Consider the following 20,786-nt stretch of genomic DNA (forward strand, 5'->3'; position numbering starts at 1 on the left):
TAAAGAAAAAAAAAAAAAAAAAAAAAAGCACCCCTGTCGCCCCCTGCTCTTGCGCTAAGGCGAACGCAAGCGGCGGTCTGTCGTCAAACGTAAACAGCAATTGCACCATGCATGTGAGGTATCGCCGCGAAGGTCAGATCGAGGGCAGTAATTTTTGCAGTAGACCTCCTCTGTAGATCTAAAGTGGTAACCTGTAAAGGCTTTTAAAGGCTTTTAAAAATGTATTTATTTTGTTGCCACTGCACGTTTGTGCGCAATTGTAAAGCATGTCATGTTTGGTATCCATGTACTCGGTCTAAGATCATCTTTTTTATTTCATCAAACATTTGGGCAATATAGTGTGTTTTAGTGCATTAAAATTTAAAAAAGTGTGTTTTTTCCCCAAAAAATGCGTTTGAAAAATCGCTGCGCAAATACTGTGTGAAAAAAAAAAATGAAACACCCACCATTTTAATCTGTAGGGCATTTGCTTTAAAAAAATATATAATGTTTGGGGGTTCAAAGTAATTTTCTTGCAAAAAAAAAAAAACTTTTTCATGTAAAAAATAAGTGTCAGAAAGGGCTTTGTCTTCAAGTGGTTAGAAGAGTGGGTGATGTGTGACATAAGCTTCTAAATGTTGTGCATAAAATGCCAGGACAGTTCAAAACCCCCCCAAATGACCCCATTTTGGAAAGTAGACACCCCAAGCTATTTGCTGAGAGGCATGTCGAGTCCATGGAATATTTTATATTGCGACACAAGTTGCGGGAAAGAGACAAATTTTTTTTTTTTTTTTGCACAAAGTTGTCACTAAATGATATATTGCTCAAACATGCCATGGGAATATGTGAAATTACACCCCAAAATACATTCTGCTGCTTCTCCTGAGTACGGGGATACCACATGTGTGAGACTTTTTGGGAGCCTAGCCGTGTACGGGACCCCGAAAACCAAGCACCGCCTTCAGGCTTTCTAAGGGGCGTGAATTTTTGATTTCACTCTTCACTGCCTATCACAGTTTCGGAGGCCATGGAATGCCCAGGTGGCACAAAACCCCCCCAAATGACCCCATTTTGGAAAGTAGACACCCCAAGCTATTTGCTGAGAGGTATAGTGAGTATTTTGCAGACCTCACTTTTTGTCACAAAGTTTTGAAATTTGAAAAAAGAAAAAAAAAAAAAGTTTTTTCTTGTCTTTCTTCATTTTCAAAAACAAATGAGAGCTGCAAAATACTCACCATGCCTCTCAGCAAATAGCTTGGGGTGTCTACTTTCCAAAATGGGGTCATTTGGGGGGGGTTTGTGCCACCTGGGCATTCCATGGCCTCCGAAACGGTGTTAGGCAGTGAAGAGTAAAATCAAAAATTCACGCCCTTAAAAACGCTGAAGGCGGTGATTGGTTTTCGGGGCCCCGTACGCGGCTAGGCTCCCAAAAAGTCCCACACATGTGGTATCCCCATACTCAGGAGAAGCAGCTAAATGTATTTTGGGGTGCAATTCCACATAGGCCCATGGCCTGTGTGAGCAATATATCATTTAGTGACAACTTTGTGCAAAAAAAAAAAAAAAAAAAAAAAAAGTGTCACTTTCCCGCAACTTGTGTCAAAATATAAAATATTCCATGGACTCAATATGCCTCTCAGCAAATAGCTTGGGGTGTCTACTTTCCAAAATGGGGTCATTTGGGGGGGGGGTTGTGCCACCTGGGCATTCCATGGCCTCCGAAACTGTGATAGGCAGTGAAGAGTGAAATCAAAAAGTTACACCCTTAGAAATCCTGAAGGCGGTGATTGGTTTTCGGGGTCCCATACGCGGCTAGGCTCCCAAAAAGTCCCACACATGTGGTATCCCCGTACTCAGGAGAAGTAGCTGAATATATTTTGGGGTGCAATTCCACATAGGCCCATGGCCTGTGTGAGCAATATATCATTTAGTGACAACTTTTTGTAAATATTTTTTTTTTTTTTTTTGTCATTATTCAATCACTTGGGACAAAAAAAATAAATATTCAATGGGTTCAACATGCCTATCAGCAATTTCCTTGGGGTGTCTACTTTCCAAAATGGGGTCATTTGGGGGGGTTTTGTACTGCCCTGCCATTTTAGCACCTCAAGAAATGACATAGGCAGTCATAAACTAAAAGCTGTGTAAATTCCAGAAAATGTACCCTAGTTTGTAGACGCTATAACTTTTGCGCAAACCAATAAATATACGCTTATTGACATTTTTTTTACCAAAGACATGTGGCCGAATACATTTTGGCCTAAATGTATGACTAAAATTGAGTTTATTGGATTTTTTTTATAACAAAAAGTAGAAAATATCATTTTTTTTCAAAATTTTCGGTCTTTTTCCGTTTATAGCGCAAAAAATAAAAACTGCAGAAGTGATCAAATACCATCAAAAGAAAGCTCTATTTGTGGGAAGAAAAGGACGCAAATTTCGTTTGGGTACAGCATTGCATAACCGCGCAATTAGCAGTTAAAGCGACGCAGTGCCAAATTGGAAAAAGACCTCTGGTCCTTAGGCAGCATAATGGTCCGGGGCTCAAGTGGTTAAAAAACACAAATTGCTGCAAAAAGGCATTACATTCTTTTCTGCAGCTTCTCCATTGAAGTATATAGAACCAAAAAAGCACCATTTTGTGTTGAAAAAAAGCCCTTGACCCTTTCCAAATACACAGCAGTGAACGTTAAATAAACTGTAGTGCATTTCTGCAAAAAGCACCAAAAAACACCTAATATGTTTAGTAACATATAATGGGGTTAATAAAAAAAAATAGCCCCTTATAGTACAAAAAGAGCAAATAATCACTACTGTAAGGGGTTCATTTTTTTACTGTGCAACAGTGAAAGTAATATTTATAGTAGCGATTTGCTCTTTTTGTACTATAAAAAGGGTAATTTTCATTTCTTTAACCCCATTATGTTACTGGCCGATTAATCGATTATGAAAATAGTATTAATTTCATAATCGATTAGTTGTCTATTAATTGACGATAATACAGAGATCTCCCCCGCTGAGCTGTTGTGTTCTGACAGGGGGACAGTCCCCCACCAGAACACTCCAATGAGCTGCTGGTTTCCCAGCAAGCTCGTCCAACAGAAGCCGGCCAAACAGTTGGCCATACACAAGGGCCGAATGTTGACAGGTTTCTATTGAACCCATTAGGCCTGTGTGTACAGGGCTATAGATGAAGCAATTTTCTTTCCTGCAAACAAAGTCAGTGTGATGGGGAAATCCCTCCTGTTGAACTATTGTGTTCTCCCAGCAGGGGGAGTCATCCTGACCAGGAGAACACACCCTTGGGTACAATCAGTCTGACCATACAGGATTTAAATCTCAGGCGGTCCTTGCTGAACTGGCTGAGATTCAAACAGTCTATGGCTGGCTTAACACTGGTCAAAACAAAGGCAGGTCTGTTGGCTGGGCAATGAAAGAGCAGCAAACGGGGGAAGTCACTTTACTCCCTTCTCTTGTCAACATATGTACAAGTAGTAGAGCCTTAAAGCAGAACTTCATCTAAAAGTAAATGTTTTTTTCATCCTCCAAAACTGAATGTTAAAAGAAGACAAAATTTTGAAGCACGTTTTAAGATCATTTGTCAAATCAACCAAGAACTTTAATTAGAATGTTTGTACATCCATTTGAAAATCTACTACATGGCCAGCTTTAGGTGCACTAGCAGATTTAGATGGACCAGACTAACAGATTAACACATTTACCTGGCCCATCTGACTGCAATAAAAGTGATCAGGTGGCCGTAGAACCACCCGGACCTTATACTGAACAGCTGCAGCCTACTTACTGCCAGAAGGTTTTTGTACTTCGTCAGACAACAAATGGTAAAGTGAATTTCCAATTTTGCAGCCAAATTAGGAAAACCTCTACTTTATATTTGTTACATGTCCCCATTCACATAGCAGAACTTAAAAAAAAAAAAAAAAGGTTTAAAAAAAATGCAGTTTCCTTTGGGCTGTGAGTGTATAATGGTTATCACTCAATAAAAATGTAACGACTACAGACGTGAGACTAGCTCATACCCCAACTTCTTTCATCCTTCTCTTTCACTCCTCCTTTATTCCCATTGTACGGTTCCAAGTATTCATATCATCTAAACGGGACTTCGTCTTTCTTTTTTAAGCTACAATTCGGTAAAGTTTTTTTACCTATCTACACCACCAGTTGTTCCTTTACGGTATTTTGCAAACTAGAGTAGTACTTGTATAGAAAGCATACCCTTATTTTGTAACGCTACGTTCCTTTTCATCTACTACGAGGAAGTGTATGTTCAGATGTTTGTTTTTTCATTTACATGTTGTACGACGACTCTCATTGTGTTAATGTACCAACTTTATCACCTCTGCTAAAAGTTAATAAAATTCTTTGACAAGGAAAAAAATTGCAGTTTACACTTTTTAAAATGCTCTTTTCCAGAAACTCCCACAAGGGTAATTCTACTTTGTTCTTTTTGCTTATTATGGTGGGCCGAGGGGCTGTGTTTGCAATAACTAACCCTGGTCTACTATGTGCTGACAGATCTCATCTCAGTTGTAGACTAGATTTGAACACAGTCCTAACAAAAATGTAACAGTTGATAGGCTAGCTCCTCTTCACGAACACGCAGTCGAGAAGCACAGCCTATCGTGTACCTAAACTGTCTTAGTCTCGGTTCACACTGGGACGACTTGGGATCCGACTTGTACGCCCTCAAGTCGCCCCAAGTCGCTCCAGAAATAGTTTCAATGGGAGTTAACGCTAGCGTCTTAATAGACACTACTGAAGTCGCTCCGACTTCAGAGCGTACTCCCTGTACTACTTTGATCCGACTTTGATCCGACTTCAGCCTATGACTATCATTGAAGTCGGATCAAAGTCGGATCGCCGTCTCGCATGATCCGACTTCGGCATGCGACTTGTGCTCAGATGATCTTGAGGGGAACTCCGCGCCAAATTTTAAATAAAAATCCGGCATGGGTTCCCCCTCCAGGGGCATACCAGGCCCTTGGGTCTGGTATGGACCTTGAGGAGAACCCCCTACGCCGAAAAAAACGGCGTGGGGGGTCCCCCCCCAATCCATACCAGACCCTTATCCGAGCACGCAGCCCGGCCGGACAGGAATGGGGGTGGGGACGAGCGAGCGCCCCCCCCCCCTCCTGAACCGTACCAGGCCGCATGCCCTCAACATGGGGGGTTTGGTGCCTTGGGGGAGGGGGGCGCGCTGCGGCCCCCCCCAACCCAAAGCACCTTGTCCCCATGTTGATGAGGACAAGGGCCTCTTCCCAACAACCCTGGCCGTTGGTTGTCGGGGTCTGCGGGCGGGGGGCTTATCGGAATCTGGGAGCCCCCTTTAATAAGGGGGCCCCCAGATCCCGGCCCCCCACCCTATGTGAACAGGTATGGGGTACATGGTACCCCTACCCATTCACCTAGGGAAAAAAGCGTCAATAAAAAACACAGTACACAGGTATTTAAAATAATTTATTAGGCAGCTCCGGGATCTTCTTCCGACTTCGGGGGTCTCTCCGGCGTCTTCTCCCGGTGTCCGCATCTTCTGCCAGCTCCACCGCTATCTTCTGGCGCTCTTTTGCCAGCGGTGGTCCGGACCTCTGGATCATCTTCTTCCCTCTTCTCTTCCAGAGATGTTGACACAACGCTCTCCCCAGCCAGAATGGTTTCTGTGCGCTCTGCAAGGGACTTATATAGGCGGTGACCCCGCCCCCTTATGCCGTCACAGTCCCTGGGCATGCTGGGTCTGTGACGTTTTAGGAGGCGTGGTCACCGGGTGATGACCACGCCCCCTTATGACGGCACAGCCCCAGCATGCCCTGGGACAGTGACCTCATAAGGGGGCGGGGTCACCGCCTATATAAGTCCGTTGCGGAGCGTTCAGAGACCATTCCAGCTGGAGAGAGCGTCGTGTCAACATCTCTGGAAGAAAAGAAGAAGGCAGAAGTCCGGACCACCGCTAGCAATTGAGCTGCAGAAGATAGCGGAGGAGCCGGCAGAAGATGCGGACACCGGGAGGAGACGGCGGAGAGACCCCCGAAGTCGGAAGAGGACCCCCGAAGTCGGAAGAAGATCCCGGAGCTGCCTAATAAATTATTTTAAAAACCTACCATGTACCCCATACTCATTCACATAGGGTGGGGGGCCAGGATCTGGGGGCCCCCTTATTAAAGGGGGCTCCCAGATTCCGATAAGCCCCCCGCCCGCAGACCCCGACAACCAACGGCCAGGGTTGTCGGGAAGAGGCCCTTGTCCTCATCAACATGGGGACAAGGTGCTTTGGGGGGGGCGCACACTGCGCCCCCCATGCCCCAAAGCACCCCCCATGTTGAGGGCATGCGGCCTGGTACGGTGGGGGGGGGGGGGCCGCCAGCGAAGTCGCCCGTCATGGAGGCGACTTGAAGTCGCCTCGTAATTTGCCAAAGTCGCGCTGAAGTCGCGGTACAAAGTCGCGTTAAAGTCGTGTTGCCCATGTGTGAACCGACCCTAATAGTGACAGATCACTGTGAATGAGAAAAGTTTGTAGTCAGTCATGACACCTCCTCCGAACACATCTAAAAAAAGGTAGGATATATCTAGAGATATATATATATATTTTGTTTTAAGAAAACTGTGTGAATGGGAAAGTATATTGGGGGTTTATCAAATTTGACTGCAAAAGTGGAAATCCACCAATATTTTTTAGGACTGGTCCACTATGATTTGAACAATCTGTGCAGCTCATCCACTGACAAACTTGATAACACAAGAGTTAAAACCCATATCATCAGTGCAATCCAGAATGCGAACTGTAAAGCACCGCAAGGCAAACTCAATGACTACGGAGAGCAGGGTCCATATAAGGTATACAAGTCCTTCTGCTATTTAGTGAAACCAATGAATAGTAAAGTATTTGAAAGTACCATTCATCTGAAGCGTAGTCAGATAAAACTAATAGTTTAAGCTGTCACCTTTCAAGGCTGAGGAAAAAACAAAAATGATTAATCAGGTCCACATTTCCAGCAACAACAAAGCTCCCAAAATAGAGTTTTCTAATGCTGCTTATTTATTTTAGAAGATGAAAGGCAAAGCGGGTCTGATTTATGAAACTGGGACAAAGGAGAAAGACAGAAGTGTCACCAACAGCAACCTATGGGGTTTTAAAAGGTAAACTGCAGTCAAGCAATGGCTTACACACACAGCACCTATAAATTGTATCCTCCTCCCTTTTTATTCATGTTCTCCTCGAAACGCTCCATTCCTGACCCCACCTTCATTAATCCACAGGTAGCATTGTATGCAGGGATGATTACATTTTAGGGAGGTCGAAACCCTGTCTATAAAAACCTTGTTCAATTCTAGTGTTGATCTGGGAAATTTCATGAAACCTGACCCTTTTCCAACTTTAGCAGACATGCAGTGTTTCCTGGACTGCAATAACAAATCACTGAATGACAACTGGTTGCCAAGAAAGTTATTTAAAGCAGAGTTCCGCCTGCAAAAATAATAAAAAAAAAAAAAAAAAACACACAACATTTAAAAAAAGTCAGCAGCTACAAATACTGCAGCTGCTGACTTTTAAAATAAGGACACTTACCTGTCCAGGGCACCTGCGATGTCCTTGCCCGAAGCCGACCTGTTCCTCAACTCTGGGGTGAGGCGCCGACATCTCAAGTAAGGGAATCAGGAAGTGAAGCCTTGCGGCTTCACAGCCCATTTCCCTACTGCGCATGCGCGAGTCATGCTGCGTGTTCTGACTAGTCCCCTGCTGTCTTCTGGGACCTGTGTGTCTCCCAGAAGACAGTGGGTGGTGCGGAGGAGGGACATGGAGTAGATCGCCGTGGATACTGCGCCGATCTTTTGCCAGAAGTGGGAGTAAATGCCTGTATTAGACATGTAATCTGCTCCCCCCCTCCCCCCTGAAAGGTGCCAAATGTGACACCGGAGGGGGGGGGGGGGAACCAAATAAGCGGAAGTTCCATTTCTGGGTGGAACTCCGCTTTAAGCCGATCTTCTCTAATTATAATGGGAAACTAAAATGCTGAAACACTGAAGCGGATCAGCTGCTAGAAGCAACACCCATGACTTTCCATGTTACAGTTTTCTTCAAGCTTTAGACAGAGTGGGGAAGGGCTAGACGCTGAGTTGGAATTTTACAGTACATTGCTGGCTTGATTCCAGGCTTGGGGCACTCCCCCTGCTGACCCGTGATGTGACTGGACACACAACGAGTTTGGCAGCTGATTCCAGCCAATGATTTTGGCTGAAGTCAGCTTTTTGGCTGTGGCTGTTTAAAAAAACACAGAACCCTGTACTGTGAATGGCGATCTGGCTGTTTCTTCCCCCTGCAAAGCAGGGAAAAAAAAGTCCAGATAGAAAAGTAAAAGCAGCACACATTACACATTGTTAGGGACACAGTTAACCCCTTGATAACCCATTGTCATTGGTACAGTGTCAGTGTACAGTATTATCACTGTATTAGAACCACTAGCGATGTCAGTCCCAGACAGTGTCGGTTAGCACTAGATTGCCGCCACCCAATCACAGTCCCACTATAAGTCGCTGATTATTGCCATTACAGTATAGTGTCTATAACTGCAAAGAATTATATACAACAGTTAGTAGTCACTATAGATTTTGCACAAACCAATTAATATACACTGTTTTTTTTAACAAGACATATAGCAGAATACACTTTGGTTTAACTTCATGAAGAAATTTGATTTAAAAAAAAAAAAAAAAATGTATTGAGTATGAACTTTGCACCAATACAAATATGGGTATCAGTGCTGATACTAAGCATTTGCACGAGTACTTATACACATGCAAATGCTAAAACGCTCAAACCGATACCTTCAAATCCGCAGATTGCAATTTGACAGCTCAAAATCGCATGACAATTTGCACCCCCATGGAACTGTTCAAATCATTAATACTCAAGTAGTAGCGGCTTTGAAACAGGTTCCTGCACTACTTTTTTGTGATTTCATTGCAACCTGAGCCAGTGAGCTCTCCAAATGTTTTTGGCCTTTAACCACTTTGTACAAACTCACATCAAAATGACTCAAATTAAAAACCTGACAATGTTATATTTTCCTACTCTACACAAAGCTAAAAAAATAAATAAATAAAGGCTGGAACCAAGCTTTAAGGATAATCCCAATTAAATGTCGAGCAACAAACATGCTAAGCAAGTGTTGGAGAGGAGGAGATAAATATTGTACTAATGGTAAAAGCCAGAATTTGACCCAAATATCCTCACGGGATTACATTCATTATGTAGTAAGCTCTTTAAGCTGTATTTACAGCAAATGTTTACAAGTTAACAGAGCAGTAATCTAATTGTTGTGCACTTGGGAGAAAACGATCACGCCTTTCACTCTACACAGATCATCCTCAGAGACAGCCTGTGTAACCACAGAGTAAACTCTGAAAAAGTGACTGCTATCTATAACAATAGCACCTGTCATCACCATCTGACATTTTAAAATGTAAATATACCAACTCATGTAAAATAAACAGTTATACAGTTTAAACTTTGTAGCAATGCACTGATTACATTAAAGCTCTATAAAGCAGTGGCTCTTCCTGGTTCACACACCAGGGCCAGGTTTTCTGTCACTCTGAATATTGGCTGAAATGAAAAGGTGGGCAGATGGCACAATTGCCATCTCAGCCAGAGGAATCCTTGTATTCACTGATTAAAAAAAAAAAAAAAAACTTCCTGTAAATGGCAAAACGTACTCAGCCCAAGTTTAGTATTAAAAATTAGATTTTTCCTACAGCTTACATGTAAAATCCTTTTCTTGGAGTACATCACTGGACACAGAGCAGCCATAGTAAATTACTATGTGGGTTATACGTCACCTAGAGGTGAATGGACACTGGCAGATGAAACAGGAAGTCATCCCCTATATAATCCCTCCTACACAGGAAGTACCTCCATTTTGTAGCAATGAATATCCGAAAAGATTGGAGGGACCTCGGTGTCCCATGATGTACTCCAAGAAAAGGATTTTACAGATAAGCTGTAGGAAAAAAAAATCTAATTTTCTTTATTGTACTTCACGGGACACAAAGCAGCCATAATAATTCATATGTGGGATGTCCTAAAACAACGCCCTTGAGGGGAGGAAGACATTCACAGAAACTGCCACCTGTGAAGGACTTATTCTGCCGCCCCTAACATACTGTGGCCAAAGCAGTATCCTCCGTGGCTTTGATATCCATCTGGTAAGGTAAAATCTTGTAAATGTATGAGGTAAAGACCATGTAGTCGCCTTTAAATTCTGAGCCACTGACACCTGATGGCTCAAGATGCCCCCACACACCTGGTAGCGAGCGCTTCCAAAAAGGGGTGGGGACCTTGCCCTTTCAAGCCATAGGCTCAAATAATTACCTTGTGGATCCAATGAAAATAGTTAACTTGGATGCCTCCTGCCCTTCCTGGGCTCTACTGGCAGCACAAAGCAGGATTCCTGACCTGTGCCGACAACCCAAGTAATCCTGGACCGCCTGAGCTACCTCCAGAGTATGCAGCAATCTTACTCCTGCCAACTGAGGATTAGAAAAGAAGGCAAAACATTGTCCTGATTCAAGTGAAAACTAGAAACCACTTTAGGCAATAAAGATGCATGAGGACACATCATCACCTTATGAAGCATGACCAAGATTGTCCCCTTGCATGAAAGAGCCACCAGCTCTGCCACTCCACTTGATGACATAAACCAAAGAAGCCATCTTCCGAGATAAAGGACTAACAGTCTCCCAATTGGGTCAAAAAGTGGCCTCTGCCAGGACAGACAAGAGCAAATTCAAGTCCCAAGGGCACAAGAGTGGCCTGACAGGTGGGACTGTCTGCGTTACACGCTGTATGAAGTATGAACCAAGGAGTGAGAAACAACAGCTTCTGGAGAAAAATGGATAGGGAGGAAATCTGACCTTTAATGGTACTTAAGGCCAATCTCCCCTCCCGATTTGAGAAAGGAAAGAAACTCCCACTCACATATCTGCGTGCCCCACTACCTGGCTTCACCCCAGGCATAAAAGATTTTAAAGTCCTGTAATTGAAGTTCCCTGAAGCTTCCATGGGCTCAACAGTGCGGAGATACAGGACTCAAGACCATTAGGTCCTGCTGGACTGGGAGTGTCCAAGGAGCGACCCAAAGACTCGCTACGTAAGTGTACCATGCCCTCATGGGCTAATTCAGCTAACACTATTATCAGAGTTACCACTTCCTGGATTCTTCACAAAAGATGCGGCAGTAGTTGAAACAGAGGGAAAGCAACAATTAGGGAGAACTGGTCCTTAAGGTGTTACCAGTGCACCTAACACTATTGCCAGTAGGGACTCTCATCCCGGACACAACCTGTCCAGACTTGTTGTAGAACTTGGAATCTAGTAGATCCACTTTCAGCGTTCCCAAACGTTGGCCAATTGCCAAAAAAATCTCAGGATGCAGAAACCGTGTGGTCCTGCCACTAGTTGCTGATGACTGGAAAACCTCCCTGCCACTATTCTATACCTGGAATATGTACTGGCGGTAGAGAGAGAACTTGTTGTGCTGTCCCAGACAGAATTCGGTTCTTGCTTGGCTTGAGATCTTAAGCTAGACCTCATGTCCCCATTTAGTTTTGGACCCGCTATAGTTGGGGTGCTGAATATAATCGCAGCAATGGTGCATCGCGATTCAAACATTCACAAAGCTGCAGTCTGCTGAATCAATGTCTGGGGACGTCATCCGTCGCTCTGTGCTGTGCTCTTCCTCTTCGGGAGAAACAGAGAGGCAGAGCCTGCATGGTGGATAAAGCCCCCCTCCCCTGAAGCAGAAAGTCAGCTGATGAGCTGACAGCCAGTACAGTGCAGGGGGGAGGAGCTCAAGGAGACCCAACATCAGTAGAGGCTTCACTGGAGTCCCCCCTCCAGTTTCCCCAAACACCCCCCCCTCTGATCCCATCCATCCCTCTGCCACTGGAGAAAAATTAAGTTTTTTCTGACTGCTTGAATTTTTGGATAAAAAGTTTTAATCTTGCGCAGTAATTGTGATGCATCGCCGAATCAAATCATGGACAGGATAATCGTAATGGAATCGTGAGGCCAGTGAAGATGCGCACCCCTACCTGCTACCATTCGAGTGTTTCACAATAATGAGCCCACAACTTCTGCTCCAAGAGCCAAAGCAAGGCAAAGACTGTCTGTGGCAGACCCAGATAGTCCCAAGAGGCGTACTTCACCTACCAGGTTTTCTGGCCTGAGACACACTCAAAACCCAGCAGCCTCAGATGTCTCCCTCACTTAGGAAGGGAAAGCTTATAGCACCTGGTATACCCAGGGAGTCTCCCATCCAAGTATTAACCTGGCTTGATCCGAGATCAGGCGTGTTTAGGGTGATGCGGCCCTAGTCCATTGCAGTTCTGCTAAACTCTCCTAATGACCGTCTAAATCACCAAGAATCACTGCAATGCCAAACATCACAGTGGCTCAGATACACCAGATGCCACTGGTCCAACAAGAGACCTGATCATCACCAGATCACTGGACCTGAGGCGGTGTACCTACCTCGCCAGGCTGCCTCTCCCTTCTGGGGTCATTTATCTCGTCTAACAGGTAAATAACGTAGCATCTATATTAGCCAAAACCTAATACGCAGTCCCCCAAGGATGCATTTGATAAATGAAAAGGAATGCAGCGCTCTCACCAAGGGAGTCTCCTAAGTATAGAAGTAGAGTCCACGATAGGCTGCTCAGGCTGTTTCCTCCGGACAACACTTAGGCAACAGTCAAAATAGAAAAAGCCGGCAACTCCATGTCCATATCCAAACGTAAACTTTTATTGGTACATGTAAAAGGATACAAAAGCTGACGCATTTCGCCACACCGCCTTGGTCACAGCACTGCCCATAGGAGTCAAAAGATGGCCCGCTTGGATCCGACTGAAAAACAGAAAGGTGGATCCGAGCGGGCTTTTCATGTGAAAGGGGCCTTATCCTCTAAAAAAGCTTTTGCAAAATGAAAAAGAAAACAGATCACTTTGGCATCATTTCCTCTACATAATGTTTTTCTTTTTTGACACATACGTAGTTACACAATAAAAATGCAAGCTACAGCTTGCCCAGATTTGGCAGCTGAAGTATTAATACATTTATTGTACAGTATTTAACCAGATTAATATTTAGAACATTTTTGTGGACAGCATTCCCAAGCTGTACTTTAATATATTTTGTAAGCATGGATTTTCTCTCCTTTTGAATGTTATTCCTGCTTAGCTTCTTGACTAGAACTGTGTAATCCTCACTCTGACAATGACTGTGTCTTATAAAATATATTAGGCTGCAAGAACACAGTCATCACTCATAAATGACAGGACAAAAAAGGTGGGACTAATTAGATGTCATATTTCAAGATGTGAAAATCACAAATGTGTTTTTCAGCAAAATCTTGGCATAAAAAAAAAAAGAAATCTTTGGTGCGGAGTATCTGCAAAATAGAGATTTTTACTTTTTCTTCTCTTGCAGTACTTTTTGACCATGGGTTAGATGCTGTAACTTTTAAGTGATTGGAAACTGGCACAAAAGGCAACCCCCAGAGCGCACCATATAACCCCATGCCCACTCGAGTGAGACTCCAATTTTTTAGCAAACGATAAGGAGTGATCAAAGGTGCAAAGAGGAGGGGCTTGTGTTCTTTATTGTACTTCCAGATATTTACAGGCATGTCAAAAACTCCTATTCTCTTAATTGTACAGTGCAGGGCACAAGACATGGGGTATAGCCAAGCAATAAAGGGGGTGGGCAATAATATAGGAAATACAGTCAGGTCCATAAATATTGGGACATCAACACAATTCTAATCTTTTTGGCTCTATACACCACCACAATGGATTTAAAATTAAACAAACAAGAAGTGCTTTAACTGCAGACTTTCAGCTTTAATTTGAGGATATTTACATCCAAATCAGGTGAACGGTGTAGGAATTACAACAGTTTGTATATGTGCTTCCCACTTTTTAAGGGACCAAAAGTAATGGGCCAATTGGATGCTCAGCTGTTCCATGGCCAGGTGTGTGTTATTCCCTCATTATCCCATTTACAAGGAGCAGATAAAAGGTCCAGAGTTAATTTCAAGTGTGCTATTTTCATTTGGAATTTGTTGCTGTCAACTCTCAATATGAGATCCAAAGAGCTGTCACTATCAGTGAAGCAAGCCATCATTAGGTTGAAAAAACAAAACAAACCCATTAGATAGCAAAAACATTAGGTGTGGCCAAATCAACTGTTTGGAACATCCTTAAAAAGAAAGAACGCACCGGTGAGCTCAGCAACACCAAAAGACCTGGAAGACCACAGAAAACAACTGTGGTGGATGACCGAAGAATTCTTTCCTTGGTGAAGAAAACACCCTTCACAACAGTTGGCCAGATCAAGAACACTCTCCAGGAGGTAGGTGTATGTGTGTAAAAGTCAACAATCAAGAGAAGACTTCACCAGAGTGAATACAGAGGGTTCACCACAAGATGTAAACCATTGGTGAGCCTCAAAAACAGGAAGGCCAGATTAGAGTTTGCCAAACAACATCTAAAAAAGCCTTCGCAGTTCTGGAACAACATTCTATGGACAGATGAGACCAAGATCAACTTGTACCAGAGTGATGGGAAGAGAAGAGTATGTAGAAGGAAAGGAACTGCTTATGATCCAAAGCATTCCACTTCATCATTGAAGCATGGTGGTGGTAGTGTCATGGTGTGGGCATGTATGGCTGCCAATGAAACTGGTTCTCTTGTATTTGATGATGTGATTGCTGACAAAAGCAGCAGGATGAATTCTGAAGTGTTTTGGGCAATATATCTGCTCATATTCAGCAAAATGCTTCAGAACTCATTGGACGGCGCTTCACAGTGCAGATGGACAATGACCCGAAGCATACTGCAAAAGCAACCAAAGACTAAGTGAAAGAAGTGGAATGTTATGCAATGGCCAAGTCAATCACCTGACCTGAATCCGATTGAGCATGCATTTCACTTGCTGAAGACAAAACTGAAGGGAAAATGCCCCAAGAACAAGCAGGAACTGAAGACAGTTGCAGCAGAGGCCTGGCAGAGCATCACCAGGGATGAAACCCAGCGTCTGGTGATGTCTATGCGTTCCAGACTTCAGGCTGTAATTGACTGCAAAGGATTTGCAACCAAGTATTAAAAAGTTAATGTTTGATGGATGATTGTTAATCTGTCCCATTACTTTTGGTCCCTTAAAAAGTGTGAGGTACATATACAAACTGTTGTAATTCCTACACTGTTCACCTGATTTGGATGTAAATACCCTCAAATTAAAGCTTAAAGTCTGCAGTTAAGACCCATCTTGTTCATTTCAAATCCATTGTGGTGGTGTATAGAGCCAAAAAGATTAGAATTGTGTCAATGTCCCAATATTTATGGACCTGACTGTATAACTGCCAACAGGCCCACAAGAAAACAGAGTTAAAGAATATGAACAAAAACACTCCGATGACAGCTAGAAGCACCTGGGGGCTGAAGTTCACATCAGCGGGGACCTGAACCTTCACCAGGTAGAACTTCAAAAATGTGTGAACATGTTCAATAGGAACTTTAACCACTTGTGGACTGCCTACTTGCACTGTGGATGGGCGGTCTGTAAAGACAAAACGACGTACTGGTGCGTAGCTACCTGCTTCCGGGTTTGGGGCCAAAGATCCACTGTGATTGTACATAGCGGGAGTCTGTGAGCAGGTCCCAGCCAAGGATTCATGGCTGGGATCTGCTGTGTCTAATCACAGCCCAGAGCTCTCTGACAATCAAAAAGAAACAATCCTTTTGTTTTCTATTCCTGCAAAAAAGACTGGCTGGATCACAAGGTGAAAATAACAAACATTAAAAAAAAGCAGAAAAAAAAAAGAAAATGAATACAGCCACCACATCTAAGAATTGGTAAGCTATAATGCATTTTTGTTTTTGGGTTCAAAGAGGAAGTAAACTGTGCCAAATTTTCTTTTTTTTTTAAAAAAGAACCCTGCAAATTATGCATTATGCATCACATACTAGCACAATATGAAAATCATACCTTAGAGCAAAGCCCTGCACCCCCGTGCTGTCAGCTCTGACAAACACTTTCATCTTCACCTGGTCTGCCTTCCGGTTTCGCGCCCTACTGCCGTCTAAATGCCCGTGCCGCGATGATGTCACTCCTGCGCACGGAAGTCACGGACCGCGGCACGGAGCTCTGAAGGGAAGGCACGGGTATACCGTCCCTTCAGAGCGCATGCGCCGGCGATATCACCAGCTGCATTAAGTGCAAATATCTCCTAAACCATGATGGTTTAGGAGATATTCATAGTGCCTACAGGTAAGCCTTATTATAGGCTTACCTGTAGGTAAAAACCTGCAGAGAGGGTTTACATCCACTTTAACACTGCTCTAACGCTAAACATATTAGATTCACTCTCTGGGATAAAGATGTGCCCACTCCCACCCCTTTATCTCATTGCTTGGTTTAAAAACTTTCACCCCCTTGCTGCCCAGGCCAATTTTCAGCTTTCAGCACTGTTGCACTTTGAATGACAATTACGCAGTCATGCAACATTGTACCCATATAAAATTGTATCACTTTGACAGATAGAGCTTTAATTTGGTGGTATTTATTCACCACTGAGTTTATTTTTTGCTAAACAAAAAAAACAAAAATTTGCAAAACAATAAAAATAAAATAAAAAATTCTTAGTTTCTGTTTTGCAATTAAGTACAGTAATTTTTCTTCTGCACTGATGGGCGCTGATAGTAAAAGTTAGATTTTTTTTTTTTTTTTTTTTACAGAGTAGGGCCTCAAAGAAAACAGGTTTACAAAGAACCAGAAAATCTAAATTCACACAGCAAATGTGAAGTTGTGATTTTGATTTCTCATACAGCACTGGTATTCACCTTCAGATGTTTTCCACCTCTTCCACAGATCCTCCACTGTAATATGTTTGTCTTCTCTGTGCAAATGATTGTGCTTGTGAGAAGCATCTTTGTAGTTCATGTCCTCCCGCAGGAACTGCAAAAGATTACAAATCAAGCTCTTTAGTAAGACGCACAAAGAATTGCTAAAATAAAACAGCAATATGAAGTATTTATTATGAAAGTAAAATTCAGTTTTAAGGGTGTGTGTCAATGGGCAAATGCAGCTTGCTTTCAGGCTCACTCCACTTGTATTTGAGATCAACTTGAGACACGTCTGAGATTGTTCACCATTCACTGACAGGTGCATCTGACCTGAAGATGAACTCCTAAGCTGCATTCACCTGCAGTTTCTGCACTCCTATTGACTTGTATGGGCAGAGAAGCAAACAAAAGCTTCTCAAAATAGGTTCTAAAGAGGTTGCGTTAGGCAGAGCAGGGTTTATTTTGTGATTTTCCTGATTAAAGTGATATTAACCCCTTTTAACACTTAGCAGCTGATTTAATCATTTACTGAATACAGCTTCTTTATTAATACTTGCCTAAGTTCTATTTTAAGTTGGTGCCATGGCCGCTGCCTCAGGGTTCCTGTTCAGGATGGCTCCTTTCTCTTGCAGTATCCTATGAAGCCATCCTTGCATGCAAGGACTAAGAGTTTTGTCTCCCTGTACTTTGTGCATCAATAGAAAAACACACCCAAAGCTTAGGATTGCAAGGCACTCCCTTGCGTACCTCCTCTCTTCCCCAAAATAACAGACTGGCTGGGAACTGCACTGTCAACTAACAGCTTTCCTATGACCCTAGCCACCCTCTAACAGGAAGATGTATCACAGCAGCAAAAAAAAAAAAAAAAATTGTAGGAGGCTGCGAGAAACAAAAGGTAATTTTTGAGTTTAGAATACACATCACACTTGAATATAACTTTTTTTAACCACTTAAGGACCGCCGCACGACTATGTACGTCCAAACTTTGAACCCCGGTATCCCCGTTTTCGTGCGGCGGCCGGCTTTGAGATAGAAGTGGTCCCTGCGGCGGATTCGCTGCGAGATCACTTTTATCGGTGGCGGGAGAGGGGCCCCCCCTCCCGCCGCGATCCGGTGCCCTCCGCCGCTTACCGGAGCCGTCGGTAGCGGCGGAGCCAACTGCGTCCTTCCCTGTGGTGTGTCTGGAGATGAGTGAGGCTAAGATGGTGCCCACTCGTCTCCATGACACTGCTGGGCGGAAGCGACGTCAATACGTCACTTCCGTCCACGCCTCTTAAAGGCATATTTTTTCAAATGTCATTTTTCTAAATGACTTTTTTTTTTTTTTTTTTTTATTGCATTTTAGTGTAAATATGAGATCTGAGGTCTTTTTGACCCCAGATCTCATATTTAGGAGGTCCTGCCCTGCTTTTTTCTATTACAAGGGATGTTTACATTCCTTGTAATAGGAATAAAAGTGACACCATTTTTTTTTAAACAGTGTAAAAATAAATAAAATATTGTAAAATAAATAATAATAAAAAAAAATTTTAAAACCCCCCGTCCCGACGAGCTCGTGCGCAGAAGCGAGCGCATACGCGAGTAGCGCCCGCATATGAAAACGGTGGTCAAACCACACATGTGAGGTATCGCGGCGACTGGTAGAGCGAGAGCAATAATTCTAGCCCTAGACCTCCTCTGTACCGCAAAATATGCAACCTGTAGAATTTTTTTTAAACGTCGCCTATGGAGATTTTTGAGGGTAAAAGTTTGACGCCATTCCACGAGCGGGCGCAATTTTCAAGCGTGACATGTTGGGTATCAATTTTCTTGGCGTAACATTATATTTCACAATATAAAAAAAAAATTGGGCTAACTTTACTGTTGTCTGATTTTTTTATTCAAAAAAAGTGAATTTTTTCCAAAAAAAAGTGCGCTTTTAAGACCGCTGCGCAAATACGGTGCAAAAAAAAGACCGCCATTTTATTCTCTAGGGTTTTAGAAGAAAAACCATATATAATGTTTGGGGGTTCTAAGTAATTTTCTAGCAGAAAAACCTATTTTAATCATGTAAACACCTAAAATCCAAAACGAGGCTGGTCCTTAAGGCTCCATTCACACTAGCGCGTTTTTTGATGCATTTTGCAGAAATGCACGGGAATTTTTTAACATGGGTTCCTATTGAACATGTTCACATCAATGCCTTTTTGTTTCTCTGCATTTTTGGAAAGGGTCAGGGACTTTTTTTCATGCAAAATGCAGCGTTTTGCATGTAATAGAATTCAATGGACAAGCATCAAAAACGCAAGTGCACCGTTTTTGCAGCGTTTTTGCCGTTTTTTTTTTTTTTTTTATTTTTTTTTAAGACTGTAAAAAAACTGTAAAAAAAAAAACAAAAACAAAAAACGCAAAACGCGGCAAAAATGCTGCTCAAAAACGTGGCAAGCATGAAAAAAAAAAACTCCAAAAACGCTCAAAAGCAACATGCATAGGTGTGAATCGAGCCTTAGTGGTTAAAACCAGTTTCATTTTAGAGCAGAACTAAACACTTTGTAACTGTTTTGAGCAACAGAGAAATCAATGCATGCTGTGAATGATAACTGTCACAGCTGCTTGTGCTCTCAACCAAACTGTCAAGCCATCGATTGACTGGGGTTATAACTGATCACATGTGCAGCACCATGGTAACTGCAAATCGAACAGAGGCTAAGATGGCAGCTTCCTTCTCTGTAAAGCACAGGAGGGCTTATTTTGTAAGCCTTGACTGTAAAGTGGACGCTCCCCTTTATGTCCTCCTCCCCATACTCTACCACATCCCAATGCATCTAAGTCAAAGCTTCACCCCCCCCCCCCCCCTTTGCCCGCAGCATTTTGGGAAATGTCAGGTCCAAGAGGGTTGTGGAACCATTCACAAAGCGCAGCCCGCCTTGCGCACGTGCAGTGGGAAGTTGGCTGTGAAGACGCAAGGAGTCACAGCCGCCTTCCCTTGTTTTTTTTTTTTTCAAATATAAGTTTTTATTAATGCCCAACATGGGCGAAGACAATAGATACAAACATACATATAAACATTGAAAAGGAAGGGGGTCAACATAATCAACAGCAACGCATGGAGGGAGAGTATTACAGGGTTCAAATACGTTTTCCAACATGTTATTGTATTCCCAGTGACAAATACCTCTTAAATTGTCATTGTGGGACCTAGGACCATCTCCACCAGTAAGACTCTAGTCTGAGGTGGTGAAGGTTGGAAAGTCTGTTTTCTTTCGTCTCCTCTCCCCCCGGCCGCCCCCCACCCCACCCGGGCGGAACTCCCACGCCAGGGGCGGGGGGGAGGAGCAAGGGGCCCCCAAAGTAGGGAAAAATAAGGAGGGGTTGGGGAGAGGGGAATAGGGAGGATATCGGGAAGCCCTGGTTGATTCAGGATGGCCTCTGGATTCATCTTTATGTGGGGTATTGACTTCATCAAAAAGTGCTAAGTGCGATACCTTCCGAGGAGAGGATGAACTGGCGCTACAGCTCCCATGTCTTTTTGTATTTTTCTTGCTGTTGTCTCACAGCGAGCATCAAGTCTTCCATTTTCCTAATGTCCTCTACTCTCTGGATCCAACTAGCTGCCTTTGGTGGGGTTTGACTTTTCCATTGAAGTGGGATACAAGATTTTGCGGCATTTAACAGGTTGGTGTAGTACAGATTATTTGTATCTCTTAGTTGATATTGTGTTTCCGTGCAGTAAGAAAAATGCCGGGTCATCTGGATTATTATATTCCCTAAACTTCTGGATGGTTATTCTAACTGTGGACCAGAAATGGGTCAGCTTCGGGCAGGACCAGAATATGTGTAACAACGTACCTCTGTCTCCCTGGCACCTCCAGCACAGTGCTGAAGTGTTCACGTAGTAGGTATGCAAAAC

The 20,786-nt window shown here is 43.2% G+C and overlaps 1 protein-coding gene across 1 annotated transcript in view; it reads right to left on the reverse strand.

Moving 5' to 3' along the window:
* The window catches only part of STIM2 (stromal interaction molecule 2), a 162,846-nt gene that overhangs the window by 34,798 nt on the left and 107,262 nt on the right, over positions 1-20,786 (reverse strand). Inside the window, exon 3 of the mRNA XM_073609071.1 lies at positions 16,895-17,009. Coding sequence (XP_073465172.1) covers positions 16,895-17,009 — 115 coding nt within the window. The remainder of the gene's footprint in view (positions 1-16,894; positions 17,010-20,786) is intronic.

Source organism: Aquarana catesbeiana, linkage group LG01 (assembly GCF_042186555.1).
Source record: "Aquarana catesbeiana isolate 2022-GZ linkage group LG01, ASM4218655v1, whole genome shotgun sequence".
Taxonomy (NCBI): domain Eukaryota; kingdom Metazoa; phylum Chordata; class Amphibia; order Anura; family Ranidae; genus Aquarana; species Aquarana catesbeiana.